The sequence below is a fragment of the Schistocerca nitens genome, chromosome 2 (genome assembly GCF_023898315.1).
Source record: "Schistocerca nitens isolate TAMUIC-IGC-003100 chromosome 2, iqSchNite1.1, whole genome shotgun sequence".
Classification (NCBI taxonomy): Eukaryota; Metazoa; Arthropoda; class Insecta; order Orthoptera; family Acrididae; genus Schistocerca; species Schistocerca nitens.
In genome coordinates this window covers 242,666,913-242,683,673 of record NC_064615.1, presented here as the reverse complement: position 1 = coordinate 242,683,673, position 16,761 = coordinate 242,666,913, and the positions used below count along the sequence as shown (strand labels likewise).

The following is a 16,761-nucleotide window of genomic DNA, read 5'->3' as shown; positions in this document are numbered from 1 at the left end:
TGGCCGAGCGGATCTAGGCGCTACAGTCTGGAACCGCGTGATCGCAACGGTCGCAGGTTCGAATCCTGCCTCGGGCATGGATGTGTGTGCTGTCCTTAAGTTAGTTATGTTTAAGTAGTTCTAAGTTCTAGGGGACTGATGACCTCAGAAGTTAAGTCCCATAGTGCTCAGAGCAAAAGCTCGATAAGGGCGAGGGTGGAAAGTTCCTGAGACGGCCAACCTCATCTTTGAAATCGCGCTAACTTCAACATGCGCTACACGCCATACGGGTGGTCTGACGAAGAAAGACACTGAGATCTCGTTATGGGAAATTTTATCCTGTCTGCTTTCACAAATAACTTCGCCGTTTCCGAGTTATAAGGGAAAAACATAAAAAAGCCCATTTCTTCATAGTTTTGCCATTTTTTGTCCCATTTCTGGGCCAACATTTTGGTGGCTTTTTGAAAATTCGAGTTCAGCACCCTCAAAAACATAGAGCACCCTTGCAAAAAAAAAAAAACTGCTACAAAACTTTCCGTTATTTGACCATTTTGAGCATCATTTGATTGGGCTATAACAGGTCTACATCCCGACAATGACGATAGGTGACCCGTTTCTTTATATGTAGTAGGGATATCACATTCAGCTGTATTTATAGGTTTTATTTCAGTTGCAATCACTTTCGATTTACACTACTCCATCTTCAGGCCCCTGAATGCAGCGAAGTATCTTTTGACATAAATTTACAATATCATATATGAAGCTATCTATAGTTACTTTTAAGACTTATCAGATGGTAGCTCCATTACACTTAAAAAAAAAAAAGAAAAAAAAAAGAGTGGCATCGCTCAAATGGTCTCAGAGTCCGGTACGCTGTACGATGAATCGTTTAGTGCGGAGGGCAGATGCTAGACTATAAATCGATGTGACAGTTCTTGGGAGGTGTAGTTTCTCTGGCAAGAAACAGCCTACAAGACTCTTGGGAGACCTTCCCTCTACAACCGCTCTACTGACAGGTATCATCTGCCAGGCGGAATGCCTGGAGAAACCTGACAGACAACTTCGAAGAAGAACTTCGCGACTGACCGTCCGGGACGAAGCAGAGATGCCGAACAGGCTCCAACGGAAGGCAGAACTAGAAAGCCATTGTACGCACTCCGAGAACTGGTCTTCATATAGGTTTCTAAGAACGCCCCCATGTATACTTCATGTAGGGATCAGGAGTACCCACATTTAGAGGTATTAGAAGTGAATTGCCGATCTCTCTTAATGCAATATCCGTTTGGAATGGAAGAAGGGTGTACCATCTTAGATATTAAGGTCGTTAGAGATATAGCAGTAATTCAGTTTGGACGCTACGGGATACAAAAAGTTGGCAGTAGCCTTTATTGAAGGCAGCAGTCCGACTTTTACTGAAGTGTTTAATGAGGCAAAATCTATGCCTAAAGTCCGCAAGCCACTTTACAGTGTGTAGCGGAGAGTACTTCTGGCCCCACTAATTGATCTCCCATGCCTGTTCTATTCACGAATGACATGAATTACATGTGGAAAGAACGATTGTCGGTAAAGATCGTATTACTTCTGATTTCTCACACTGTCTCATCGTGATCATTTCGCTACATCTATATCTGCATGAATACTCTACAACTCACACTCTGAAGTGCCCGGCAGAGGGTTTTCCATACCACCTTCAGACTATTTCTCTATCGTCCCACTCTAAAATCACGAGCACGTGGGAAAAGCGAACACTTAAATCTTTCTGTACGAGCTCTGATTTTTCTTATTTTATTACGAGATCATTTCTCGCTGTGTACGTTGATGAGAATAAAATATTTTTGCTTTCAGAGGAGAAAGTTGGTGGCTGAAATTTCATGAAAAGATCTGTAGCGAAAAATGCCTTTTCTTAATGATTGCCACCCCAACTTGCTTATCATATTCGTGACATTCTCAACTATTTTGAGATAATACAAAACGAGCTGCCCTTCTTTAAAGTTTTTCGATGTCCAAAGTCAAACCATATCTGATGTGGATCCCATACCGCTCAGCAATACTCTGGCAGATGACGAACAAGCGTAGTGTAGGCAGTCTCTTTAGTGCATTTCTCGCATTTTCTAAGTCTGCCAATAAAACGTTGTCTTTGGTTCACCTCCCCCACAACATTATCTATCCGATCGTCCCAGTTTAAGTTATTCATAACGGTAATTCCTAGATATTAAATTGAATTTGCAGCATTTAGATTTGTGTTATTTGTTTTAAGAGATTTCTTTTTATACTCATATGGATGACCTCACACTTTTCCGCATCTAGAGACAATTGCCACTTTTGGTACCATACAGATATTGTCTCTAAGTCACTTTGCAGTTCGTTTTGATCTTCTGAGGACTTTACTAATCGCTACATGATAGCATCAACCGTAAATAATGTAAGAGAACTGCTGAAATTATTCCCTTAATCATTTATATAGATTAGGAACAGCAAAGGGGCCTACAACACTTCTTTGGGTAACGCCCACTATTACGGACTGTGAAATTTCTGGCAGGAACTGAAACGACACTCCATAGGCATGCAATTTGATTAGAATCATCTTGTGAGGAACAGCGTCAAAAGCCTTCTGGAAACCTATAAATACGAAATCAATTTGAGGTCCCCTGTCGATAGCACCCATTACTTCTTGCGAGTAAAGTACTAGTTGTGTTCACAAGAACGATATTTTCTGGATCCATGCTGACCATGTGGCAATAGACCGTTATCTTCGAGGTATTTCGCAACGTTCGAATGCAGTTTATGTTTCTAAATACTACTGCAAACAGAGATCAGTGATACGGGTCTGCAATTAATCGGCTTACTCCTATTTTCTTTCATGAGTACTGGTGTGACCAGAGAAACTTTAAAATGGTTCAAATGGCTCCGAGCACTATGGGACTTAACATCTGAGGTCATCAGTCCCCTAGAACTTAGAACTACTTAAACCTAACCAACCTAAGGACAGCGCACATATCCATGCCCAAGACATGATTCAAACCTGCGACCGTAGCAGTCGCGCGGTTCCAGACTGAAGAGCCTAGAGCCGCTCGGCCACAGCGGCCGGCCCAGAGCAACTTTTCATTCTTTCGGCATGAATCTTTCGTCGAGCGAACGGTAGAATAGGAATGTTGAGTAAGGGCCCACTGTACCGGCATACACTGAAAGGGATCAAATTGGTACCCTGCCTAGATCGGAAGACTTGCCTTTATTAAGTGATTTAAATTGCTTCGTTTCACCGAGAATATCTGCTTCCAAGTTATATATGTTGGCAGCTTTTCTTGATTCGAATTCTGGAATACCTAGTTAATCTTTTGGTGAACCAATTTGAGAAAACTGTTTTCAATAATGCCGCTTTAGTGCCGCTGTCATCGGTAAGATTAACATTGCTGTCTCGCGGTGAAGGTATTGTGTTCAGCCACTGATCTACTTTACATACGACCAGAATCTCTTTGGATTTTCTGAGACAGATTTTCATTGTGGAAGCTGTTAAAAAGCATCTCACATTGAACAGTTCTCATTCATTCTTCACTCTTAGTTTACTGAAGTTTCGAGTTTCAGCAAAAAATTGCCAATCTTGCAGCTTTTGTGCTTTTTAAAATTTTCGTTGTTTCTGCAACAGTGGTATGACTTGTTTTGTGTACAATGCGGGATCAGTGCCATATTTTATTAATTTATTTGGCATATATCTCTCAATTGCGATTATGCCTGGTGTGTGCTCGAGGTAGTAACATGTTTCCCGACACTTCTAGAAACGCGTACTCTCGAAGTTTCACGAGTAAACCTGTCCGTCATACACAACGCCTCTCTTGTACCTTCTGCAACTGGAGTCTGTTGAGCATCTTCGTAACGCTCTCGCGCCGTGTAAACGATCCCTTGACGAAACGTGCAACTCTTCGTTGGACATTCTCTATCCCTTGTATTAATACAACTTTCCGATGGTTTCCTGAGACACACCTGCTTCAGAATCAACCGAACAAATGTTTCCAGTAACACCTTCTTTCGTGGATGAATTGCATTTCGTTCAGATTCTCCCAATATTAGTCTCGTATCTGATTTTTCAGCTATTTGTAGTACGTCTCATACCACTTTAGACCGCTTCCAGATATTTACGTTAGTTACTGTTTTCACTGATTTGTCTCCAGTAGTGTAATCAAAATGGTCCTCTTGTCACGAGTACGCGTTCAGTACCGTAACTATTGCATCACCCAACGCTGTTACGTTAGTAGAACGGTGTAATCAGTGCTGAAGGCACCACAAATGTCATGCGCAGCTTAAACAATTACTCACCCAGGAATCTGAGTGTGGTACACAACATTAGCGTGCGTCAGAAAACCTATAACTGCAATACCTTTTAGCCACTGTTACACATCTTTCTTTCTTACCTTTCCGACAGCTTGAATTTGAACCATTTCATCCACCTAGGAAGCTTGAAGTAGTCGGCTCTTATTTGGTCTCTTTCGGTTCTCTAATACCGTAAGGATTTAAATTTAAGGTCGCCCATACCAGAAATATTACTTAGTCTTCACCATTTTTACTATTCGTAACGATTTTCGCAGTTCGACGCTCATACAGCATTCGCCTTAACAAGTTGAGATTCGTAATATAATTACGTAAAGTGCATACGTCTGCATTCCCCGTCGAAAGACAAGTATCTCACTGACATTCGACTGCCTTCATTGCCCTATTAATGTGACTTTTGTGCTAGAGATAACGAGTCAAGTTCACTTTCCAATAGATTGGATAGAAGTAAAAGGAATTGGCAACAAAAATAAAAACAATGTATTGTGTGGTGCATGAGCTCGTAGCGTTTTTTTGTAAGTTTAATAAACACAACATATAAAGAGGGACTTTGGTCGTCAGTAATACATTCTCCTTCACTATTTACAACAGTCTGTCAACACTAGACTAACTTCTCGATTTCGCAACCGTAGAAATCACGTGGTTTTTGAGGTGAAGAACTCGGTTGTTCGATAAATAACAGAAAAGGTGAAAAACTGACGGCGCAAGATCAAGTGAATAAGGTGGGTGCGGAATGACTTCCCAACCCATCTCCTGTACAGTATTTTTTGTCAGTCTAGAAGAACGCGGGTGGATGTTATCGTGGTGTACGATCACTTCACGCAGTCTTCATGATCGCTGTTCTTGGACTGCGTCCGCGAGACGTTTCATTTGTTGACAATAAATGCCAGCAACAGTAATGGTTACATCTCGAGGAAGCCATTCGTAGTACACCACACCGTCGCTGCTTCACCAGATGCATAACATTTTCATTTGGTGGATGCGAACAGGTCTTGTATTGGGAGTTGCTGTTTGTTTGGGCTCAACCATCCCTTTTTTGTCCTTACGTTAGTATAAAGACACTGTTTCTTGTCACCAGTAACGATATAGGAAAGGAATGGTCGGTGTTTCTCAAGAGCCAACTGATTACTATCAATCGGATATGCACATATGACCATCCGCTGATATTTCTGATTTTGACTTAGTGCATATTGTACCCATACACCCAATTTTTGACCCTCCCCATTGAGGCAATTGTCGCACGATAGTCGAATAATTACAGTTCATCACATGTGCCAGTTCTCGAGTCCACTGATGTGGGTAATTGTGAATTAATGTGTTTAAACGATCTTCATCAAAGCCGGAAGGTCTCTCTGAACGTGGAGAGTCACTAATGTCAAAACGACCCTCCTGAAAACGAGAAAACCATTTTCTTGCCGTGCTCTGTCCAGTGGCATTATCCGCAAAAATAATGGTGCAAATGTTTCTGGCCGCCTCCGCTGCTGTCACCCCTCTACTGAAATCAAACATAAGTATATGTCGGAAACGCCCCGATTTCCCTACTCGCCACTTCATTTTCTAGCGTCCACAGCTCCATTCGCGAGCCTCAAATGACAAAAGATAATATGTAAACTCAAACAACAACAATGAAATACAAATAAAAAATGACCACCGAAATATCAACATGCATAATAAAAAAGTTATAAACTTACGTTCCAACATAAAAAATATCACGTTGCTAAACAGAATGGATTATTATTTTGTGTTTTTTATTTGTGAGACCGTACCCAGCAACTTAAGATTTCTGTAAAATGCCAATGAGCAGAACTGTTAAGGTTACTAGGAGAGGGCTTGCTACCGCGCTGCGGGCATGGAGACGATCTCTGGCAGCATGACGTCCGCCCACCAATGACGAGCCGCGTGTGGGCTGTTAATGGTCACCACAACAGAAGCCACGACAGTAAGTTGTTCCTAGAGAAGTCGACGCAGGAAACCTCTAGATTATACTCAGGGCTGACGCCGTTCGTAAACCGAGAATGTCTTATACACTCGCAATTACTGTCAAAATCGCGTCGTAAATGAGTTCGTAACACTGCAGCGCAATCGTCCGTAAAACTACCTGCCAAGATATGTTGTGAATGAAATTATTACTGTCGTTCGCTCTACCGCAAGAAGACACGGCTCTCGTAAACGTATCCAAAGGGAGCGTGAGCAATGGGATGGCGATGCACAGCCGTGTTAGCAGGTTATACCATCGACAGTTTTTCAGCACAGTATCCTTGTCAACCAATACACGTTAACAGCTGTTTTCATTTCAACTAAGACTGCGCACACAGTACTCAACTGTAAATTGCTGTATGATGGTCTGTGAGCCAGTGTAGTAGTTTCAAAACTCGTTATTGGATCCGTCTGGTTATAAATTCCGGTTGCTTCACAAGAACAGCAACTACCACATTTCTGCAATATTTCACTGAAAGAAATACAGCAAGAGTACACTCGATGTGCTGAGCCAGTAGCACTTTCAAACAGAAGGAAATTTTCTGGTGGCTGAACGCTGAACCACTCTCCTTACTAATTCCTGACAAATTTTGTTAATTGCACTATTTCCACAGCATCAATTAGCATGGTTAAAAACTTTAATTAGCTTTATTAATAGCTTATATTCTACGCTAACCTTGTTTCGCCACTCATCTTTTCTTTTCGTCTCACGGCAAATGCTTTTTTGCTGCATTACATTCCTCCTCTAATACGCGAAAGCCATATTAACTCTTGATGTCCAATTTTAGGATCCCTTTTTTATTACATGAAGCTGTCATTAATTAATGATTCCACTTACTCGGTCCCGGAATATTGTAGATGTGAGGGAAACGCGCTTTTCTCGGCCCCCCCCCCTCCTCCTCCCCACCCTTCGTCAGAAACTGGTTCCCTACGCCCCGAAATATGCCTTAAATTACCTGAAACTTTTTCCGGGTGATTTAGGCGAGCTGTGCCGGTAACCCGAGGCCACATAATCCTCTCCAGCTACAAGGCAGGTGCGGAGATGTGGGCGCGTAGCTCGGGAAAAATGAAATATCGATCTACCTGCGGAGGTTGCGTCAACTTCGTAATTTAGTAGCACTTGGTACGGTCTTAGAATTAAAACACTGCGTACTTTACAACACGTTCTCCGAAGACTGTTATACGGAAATCTTTCGGATGTCCTGTTTTATTACCAATCTATAAAATAGTCGGCAGCAATTGTTATTCTCCAGTTTTCTCCTATCTTCTGCAAGTCTCTCCAGTTCCGAGATCATTGTCAATTTAAGGTCTTCCTCGCGCATTCAACCAGAGCATTTTTCCTTGCCTTACTTCCATAGAGGCCGGCCGAAGTGGCCGTGCGGTTAAAGGCGCTGCAGTCTGGAACCGCAAGACCGCTACGGTCGCAGGTTCGAATCCTGCCTCGGGCATGGATGTTTGTGATGTTCTTAGGTTAGTTAGGTTTAACTAGTTCTAAGTTCTAGGGGACTAATGACCTCAGCAGTTGAGTCCCATAGTGCTCAGAGCCATTTTACTTCCATAGTGAAGGGGCAATATCTGTATGTATCCAACTCATTGGTGTCTCCGTTCCTTTTCTCTGCCTCGTGATGACTAGGTGTTGTGTGATGTCCTTAGGTTAGTTAGGTTTAAGTAGTTCTAAGTTCTAGGGGACTGATGACGATAGATGTTATGTCCCATAGTGCTCAGAGCCATTTGAACCATTTCTCTGTTTCTTGATCTCTACAACGGTCTTTCCTATGAGGCTGAAGACTTCTCCATTACCCATTCTCTCTCTCCATGAAATCCTCAGAATTCTCCTGCAACACCTCAATAGTCTGTAGTATTTTCGTAGTTTCTTGTTGCTGTAGAATGCTGATTTAGGTTGTACAATTTAGCATCATTATGATATACCGTCCTTTGCTGTTCAACGACCCAGCTGCTTCAAGATGGTGACTTCCTTCAAATTTTCTTTGTCCAGATTCTGAGTAAAGTCGTTACAAGGGAAATCTTTCTGAAACGAAACGCAAGAAATGTTCCCCACGATGTTCTGAAAGTCTACGAGCACTGCAGGAAGTATGTAAGTTCGTATGTTTCCGCGGAAGGAAGAAATTTCCATAAATTTTTCTTGGTTGTAAACCGCCTCGAGTTGTTAAAGGTACCAGCACTTCGGCCTCTGGTTCAAATGGTTCACATGGCTCTGAGCACTGTGGGACTCAACATCTGAGGTCATAAGTCCCCTAGAACTTAGAACTACTTAAACCTAACTAACCTAAGGACATCACACAGATTCATGTCCGAGGCAGGATTCGAACCTGCGACCGTAGCGGTCGCGCGGTTCCAGACTGTAGCGCCTAGAACCGCTCGGCCACCCCGGCGGCTACTTCGGCGCCTCTAGCGACATTCATCGCCGTCATTGCCATAATCAGATACCAAACCAAACGCTTTCTTGATGTAATCATCTTTGCCTGTCCCTCTCATCTTTACCATTCGGTTGCAGTTGCTCTAGTTCATTCAACTAGTAACACTTGGTAATATGGACGATCTGCTCCTTCCTTTCGTTATTTTTCCCAAAATTTTTCCTTCCAGGACGTGTTTGTGAAGCTGTTATGTCGAGTCAGGCCTCCATTAACTTACTTTTTCTTCTCTGTATGAAGTTAATGAATGTCTTTTCCTCTTTAATTTCTTGTACTAGTTGTGCACTAAGCACTTGTGAGGCCAATTGAAGACCTACTTGATTGAGAAGTAGGATGACACGGCGGTCGGACGATGGATTTGGGCCTTCCGAGGCCTTCTCGTCGGTGCTTAGTTTTAAGTTGTTTATAAGATTTTCTTTCAGGCCAGGATGCTTTTGTGGCTGTTCTGCTTACCCACACCTCTAATGGTTCTAATTTTTTTTCTTTTCTCGTTACTCCAGCGTCCAACTTTTAGAGCCATAACTTCCAATGCCCCAGATAAATACTTCAGGGTGTAGAAAACTTTTAACTGCATGACGCAAGATACAACCTGGAAGAATTATATAGAAACTGCCGAAAGTACTTGATTTGTTAATGCATTCCTTCATTACTTATTCTGTTTGAGAGAGTCAAGTATATTTACTAGAATGGTCACCACTCTCCTACGTGACTACATGTCACGCCTTTATTCCCATCTTCATATTCAACGTTAGACCCTGATAATATAATCAAGATCTCTTCTATAGTCCAAAGCACACCACAGTACGCCTTTATAAGACATTAGCAAGGCCAGCGCTATGGAAGTGAACTCTGGACAATGAAAGCAAAAAACATGCGAAAAAATTAACAGCCTATGAAATGTACTTCTTGAAAGGAACAGCTGCTTACATCAAATGGGATCACAATAGGAATGAAGCTGTTTCGAAGAAACCCGTGACACATTATATAAAGAACTATCAAAACTACTAGAGAAAACATCTACAACCATTGAGTTCAAAGAGGACCCCAGAGTCCATGCTTCACTAGCAGACCAATGAGTGGTCTAAGATCACTGGCTCGACCAGTGAGGAAATGGCAGGAGGACGTCTAGACCTATAGGCCTAACACTTCACAGGAAGCAGAAGAAGACGAAGAAGAAAAAGAACATCATTTCTCGTTTGAGGCGCCTAACAACAACAAAACAACCCTCGTCACCAAGGGCTGCCTGATTTTTCTGTACCTGACGCGTTTCGCAATTCAGATTGCATTTACAAGGAATGATGTTCTTTTCAGTAGATTTAGCAGCAACTATCGCGCTAAAGACGAATCTGTTATCATTCATAACGGAATCTGAAACGTGTCGGACATATTATAAGTGATAAACTTATGGGCTAGAAACAAGGGTGATTTTGTTATCACTAAATACTTAAATGTAAACCATACCGTAGGGCGCTTGTATAGAAATTAAAGTACTAGTTAATAGTGACCATTCCTCGTTTTGTTACGAGCTGCTATCTGAAAAAAAAGCTGACACGGCATCGTGAAACATTCCACGTACATTTTTGTTCAGTCAAAGTTAGCGTTCTTCATCCATTGAAGTCAGCAACGTACTACAAACTGTTAACCAAAAATGTTTCTATAACAGTATTGTAACTCGTAACGTACTGTTGCATGCGTATATTAAGCGAGACCAAACCAATCATATATTGTTCTTTCCTTAATTAAATTGCTATATTCAGTCTAACACAACTCTACAAAGGGATACAGCAGTTTACTCGTTTGGCACACGGCCTTGTGTAATCGTTTCTAGCTAAGTAATGGTGGGAGGCCATACGGTCACATCCAACTGCCATGTAGTTGCCTTTGGTATAAGGTTCAAATGGCTCTGAGCACTGTGGGACTTAACAGCTGAGTTCATCAGTCCCCTAGAACTTAGAACTACTTAAAGCTAACTAACCTAAGGGCATCACACACATCCATGCCCCAGGGAGGATTCGAACCTGCGACCGTAGCGGTCCCACGGTACCAGACTGAAGCGCCTAGAGCCGCTTGGCCACTCCGGCCGGATTTTGGTATAAGGTCACGTTTGTGTCAATGATTATGTTGGTAGAAGAGAGGGATTAATGTTAATAAGAAACAAACACAGACGTATTGATGCACATTTATTGTGTCATTCGAAATAACATCATCAAGCTACCCGGCCAACAGTCTTCATAACAAATGCTCACAGCCTATTGGCAGCGTAACCGGCCGTGACATAATAAACGTGTATGAATACAGCTGTGGTGGTTTCTTATAAATATTAACAAGAATAAGCGGTCGATCTCAAGATGATCACGAGTAGAAGAGAAAGAACTCCTGATCAGGTGTAGCCCATCTAGGAAGGAAGAGGCTACAGGCATCCGTCTGCTCGATGACTTAAGAAGTGCTCGTCACTTTTGATCTCCTATTAAGTTAGGTTAGGTTAGTGTTGTTTAACGTCCCGTCGACAACGAGGTCATTAGAGACGGAGCGCAAGCTCGGGTTAGGGAAGGATGGGGAAGGAAATCGGCCGTGCCCTTTCAAAGGAACCATTTGCCTGAAACGATTTAGGGAATTCACGGAAAACCTAAATCAGGATGGCTGAAGACGGGATTGAACCGTCGTCCTCCCGAATGCGAGTCCAGTGTGCTAACCACTGCGCCACCTCGCTCGGTGATCTCCTATTAAGTCGGAACGACTGAAGAGACATGAAACGAACAGGCAAATAACAGGTGTACTACCCACAGTGGTTTCTCTTGCCTAGCTAGAGACTTCTTCTGGAAAAGCTCAACGAATAGCAGTGGGTGAACAGAAGTCATTCACCACAAGAAGCAATGTTTATAAACCAATTGAGGTGTCACAGTTGTTAAGATCCTAGACTCATAATCAGTATCAGCGCAGTTTGAATTACCGTTCCGTCATCTGGAATGCGGGTGTCTGTGAACTGAATCGATTACGATGAATCTCTCTGCAACGTTTCTCCATGGATTACATGAAATGATTTATTTCACCATCCACGTCCAGTCCGAACTTTACACCCGTATCTGTTGACCTGGTCGTCGACTCGACTCCTTCCAAGCTGCTCTCAAGAAGACGCACGTCCTATTGTCAATGTGGTTGGTTGGTTGAGTTTGGGGGAGGGTACCAAACGGCGAGATCATCGGTCCCATCGGACTAGGGAGGGATGAGGAAGGAAATAGGCAGTGCCCTTTCAAAGGAACCATCCCGGCATTCGCCTGAAGCGATATAGGTAATTCACGAAAAACCTAAATCAGTATGGCGGGACACTTGTTTGAACAGTCGTCCTCCCGAATGCGATTGCCAGTGTGTTGTGATGATAGTAAAGATACCTCTTGATCCAGTGAGGTGATAATAATAAAGATATCTCGTGATCAAGTGATGTAAACAAATATGCTGTACCAGTTTCTAGAAGAAAAAATACCCAGTTTCAGGTACACAGCTCATTAGAGACGATAGTTTAGGAAGAGGAGGTAAATCAGATTTGGAAATCTGTTCGTTGAAATTACACAGTTTCATGATAATGAAAAGCTGTTTATCACGCGTATCCCACGAGCACTAAGGAATAAAACTTTGAATGTTACTGGAAAATCGTTCGATACCGTTTTGTCAAAGGGCATTGTCACAGAGAGAAACCTCCTGTCTCTCCGTATTCGTGACTGGATTGAGAATTTATTGCCGGCCGGTGTGGTCGAGCGGTTCTAGGCGCGTAAGTCTGGACCCGCGCGACCGCTACGGTCGCAGGTTCGAATACTGCCTCGGGCATGAGTGTGTGTGATGTCCTTAAGTTAGCTAGGTTTAAGCAGCTCTAAGTTCTAGTGGACTGATGACCTCAGGAGCTAAGTCCCATAGTGCTCAGAGCCATTTGAACCATTTGAGAATTTATCGACTGGTAGAGTTCAGCATGTTATCATCGACGATGAGTGAAGCACAGATTAGGAATAATTTCAGATTTCCGGGCCGTTAGCATTCACGTTACGTTTTAACGATTTAGAGGACAGTTCACTATTGGCTACAGACTCAGTCCATTTGACGTTGCCGTCTCTGAGAAAATGCCAGAGCCGCCAGAAGCTGTAAGTGTACAAGTATAAAATCCAGTTCTAAGGCTTATGAAATAGCACCAATTGTAGAGACATATAAGTCTCAAAGTCTGGTTTCTTTAAAGAAACTGAACATAATGTAGCACTTCTTAAGTTCAGTGTTTTATGAACTCCAACTGGAACCGTTCGCAACGTAACTATAGTTCACAGCATAAAAATCCCTCGGAGTAACAGTCAGTGCGGATTTTAATTGGGTGTGTCACGTAGAAAGCGATGCACAGGCATGTGTAACACAATAAAGACTTCTATTCATTCATAGCGTACTTGGGAACTACAGTTCTTCAACGAATTATATAGTCTAAGACACATTCGTGTCCTCTGCGTTTCGGTGCAGAGCAAGTGTGTGGACTGCACATTAGATTGGGCTACACACAAGAACACACAGTGGCAGGTAAGCATTACGACGATTATCCATTAAGGATATTGTAGGAAATCGTGACTATGTGCCTTATTAACTGAATATAAATGCAGATAGCAGCGATCATTCACTTACAAAATGTATCTCTATACCCTTGAACTAATTTTCGAGGCTTTTCAGTCTCAAATTCAGATTATTCATGCGGAAGGTTACATATTCATGTTTTTAGCGAGATATTGGGTAGTGGAGGTTGCCTCACTATGACTAAACACTTCAGTTTACGACTTGAATACGCAAACTTGTGCATGTCTCATCTATAAATTAGCCGGAAAAGTCTCGAAACTAGTTCATCCAAATACACATTTCATAAGCGATGGTCGCTGTTATTCGTATTTATAATCGGCGTAAGTATAATTCCAAATTACTAACTGTGAATGGAACTAGCTGAAACATTTATAGACAATACAATGAAAATAGCCATCTGTCACGTATTTTGCTGTGATACGTGAAGTAAAGAGGCTGAAAAACTCTATTTTGCGAACGGTCTCGCTCACCGTACGGGATATTTGAACCAGCTAGAGCTTTGCTAATTATCTGTATTCGAATGCAAATATGTTGAATGCTGTGAACTCGTGTTACGTCCACAGTTTATAACGTTTTAAAAGGAATTAGTGAGTGAATGAAGGTATATGATACTTCTAATGACTGCTTCTAACCCAAGTACGCAATTACCACTTCTGCACTTGATCTATATTCAATTCCAACACTGAATGCGTAAAGACAAAACTGAATTCAATCATCTGAAGATGAGCTTAAGCCCGAAACCGATCGTGTATTAAATAAACCGTGTTCAGTTGTAACTGGTAGGAGATTTTTTTCAAACATCACTCTGTAAAGGAACTGTCACGCATTTCTACAGCATCCATTTTGGAAAAAATTAACTAGAAGTGGAAAATGCGATTTTGTCTTTACTTGTAAATCTGAATTCACACACAAGAAACAATACAGACATATTCCAGAAGCTATACTTGATTTTTTGTCAACAAATCAGTATGATAGAAAAAAATGTTAACACTTTCACTAGGAAAAAGAGTCAAATAACAGGATTTAAGCAAGCAAACAGGTTGTCAGCCTGTGTAGTTTTGCCGGTAAACGACAGCGGCAGGATTACGTATTCTGCAGGAAGAGGATATCCTGGTCGTGTATAACACTGTGTGCTCTACAAGACGGCGCCACTTTGCCGGCTGGCCGGAAGACCGCCTTCCGTTTCCTACCGACGAAAGAAGGCGCGGCCGAGCGTGCATGCAAATTGCGACAGCAATTACCCGGAAAATTTAAAACGCCCAGCCACTCCCACATCAAAACTTTTTAAAGCACCCTCCCCTCTTGTAGGTGGGTGGCGGTTTAACACTACAGGAAGTAAAGTATGCGCCCGCCCGTGCGAGACAAGTGGGTGTGAAATGAATGGGACACTGACGGAACACAATGGACGGTTATGCCCTCCCCCTCTCCCTCTCCCTCCCACTTCCAGAGTTCTGTCGCCGACGCATGGCACGTATAATGGCATTCTGTACTTACGTCAGCCAGACAGCTTTGTTCCTCGATGATACACGGCGTGATCCTGTCCTGCATCGCTGAGTCGGCTTCTGCTCGTCTCGTCGTCGTCGAGTCCGCGATGGCCAACTTTCGCTCCCCGAAGATGCGCTCAGAGTGTCGAAACGGAGTCCCCAGCCCGGGAGAACCTATCACCTGTCACGCGACAGAGGCATCGCGTCGCCTTTGCGATTGTCACTGCGGCAGTTAATAAGAAACTACACTGCGTTTCGGTACACCACAGTCACTTGTTTACGTCGCCAGTGGGGAAGCGATGATGCGCTGTAGGCGATCTTGCACAGTGGTGCACGGGCGGGTGCGGCGCGGCGGCAGCTCGAATCTCGTGTTCACGCACGCACGCACTCCCACGCACTAACCGACTACCGCGCGGGTCTCCGCTTTTGCCGCGACTGCACGCGGTGGACGTCTTGCGCGTTCTGCTCCCGTCCGCTTCAAAATACCTCGGCGCGGTGCCCTTCCCACCACCGCGGCGCCGACCAATAGCGCCGCTCCCGGCCGCTGACGTCACCGTGTACCTGCGCAGAAAAACCTGCGTAGCGAACTCCCCTCACCTCCCTCGCGCTGTCACGCTGCTCTTCTTCTCCTCTCTCTCTCTCTCTCTCTCTCTCTCTCGCCCCATCCCTAAGCCCACCCCTCTTTCCGCCCTCTTTAGCAAATTGTCTCCCTTTTATCTGGTAGAATTCTCTGCGTACACCGAACCCCTGTTATGTGAAACGTCCGCACTCCCCTTTAATTAGATTCCACGGTAATTCCGAAACTTCTGACGGCAGCGTTCCCTTGCCTTTTTACTACACCAACCTCTCCTCGAGGGAGGTCCTTGTAAAGTGCGTTTTTGTACGCTGTCATCCACAAATTACTTGTATTACATTTTCCACGCATCGTACGGAGTTATTACAGCCACGTTTTCTATCAATAGAGTGAAAACTACAACGGCGGCTATTGCCGCGATAGGTTTACAAAGTGGCATTTCTCCGCTGGTAAAAAGGCGGTGGTCAGTTTGGTGTGTATTCAATTTAACACGGCTACGGTTAGACCAGGTGTGATCATCCATCATGGTAACATTACGGCCTTCTCCGTAGCCGCCGTTGTTGGCTCTTCTTGGAGTCTCGACGAACAACACACCAGTTGTTACAACGTATATCTCCCGTAATTTCATTTACCGGCCGTCTAAGAGTCCGTCACGCGTCAACTGCCACGAAAGTAGCATATGAAGAATACCTCTGGAGCACGTTATTAGAAAGCTATTTTGAGCATACAGAGTTTCTCACGGTATGCTTTCTAACATGGGAACAGCGATTTGTCAGCTTTCTACGCTGTCGTCAGCGCCAGTAACAAAACACACATTTTGTATTACAAAATATCATCAGGCGTCTGCACGCCAATACCTTCTCGTGAAGAAGTTACTTCATGTTTAAGAAAATCGATCAAAGAAACACATACATCATTTTTCTGGCATGTTTTAAAATTTCTTTTACATAGAAAGAGCAGATCTGTAAAGGTAATAAACATTGACGAAATGCAAGGAAGAATATGACGACAGTACACTTTTCGAGCCCTATAAGCGCCATAACAGACGAAAGAAAGAAAAGAAAAAGGAAACGACGCACCACGAAGGAAATATCTGATGGCTCTGAACACTATGCGACTTAACTTCTGAGGTCATCAGTCGCCTAGAACTTTAATTAAACCTAACTAACCCAAGGACATCACACACATCCATGCCCGAGGCAGGATTCGAACCTGCGACCGTAGCGGTCGCTCGGTTCCAGACTATAGCGCCTGGAACCATATGGCCACTCCAGCCGGTGGAAATATCTGAATGGGACGGAAATCGGTGGACTTGATACGCATGTACAGACAAACAAATGATTACGGTTTCAGAAAAACAGGTTGTTTTATTCCAGACAAAGAGCTGAAATTG

General features: G+C 43.3%; 1 protein-coding gene across 1 annotated transcript in view; it reads right to left on the bottom strand.

The window, feature by feature from the left end:
* The window catches only part of LOC126234949 (uncharacterized), a 116,643-nt gene extending 101,499 nt beyond the window's left edge, over positions 1-15,144 (bottom strand). Inside the window, exon 1 of the mRNA XM_049943688.1 lies at positions 14,805-15,144. Within this exon, the coding sequence (XP_049799645.1) occupies positions 14,805-14,858 (54 nt within the window). The 5' untranslated portion in view covers positions 14,859-15,144. The remainder of the gene's footprint in view (positions 1-14,804) is intronic.
* Between the last annotated feature and the right edge of the window lie 1,617 nt (positions 15,145-16,761).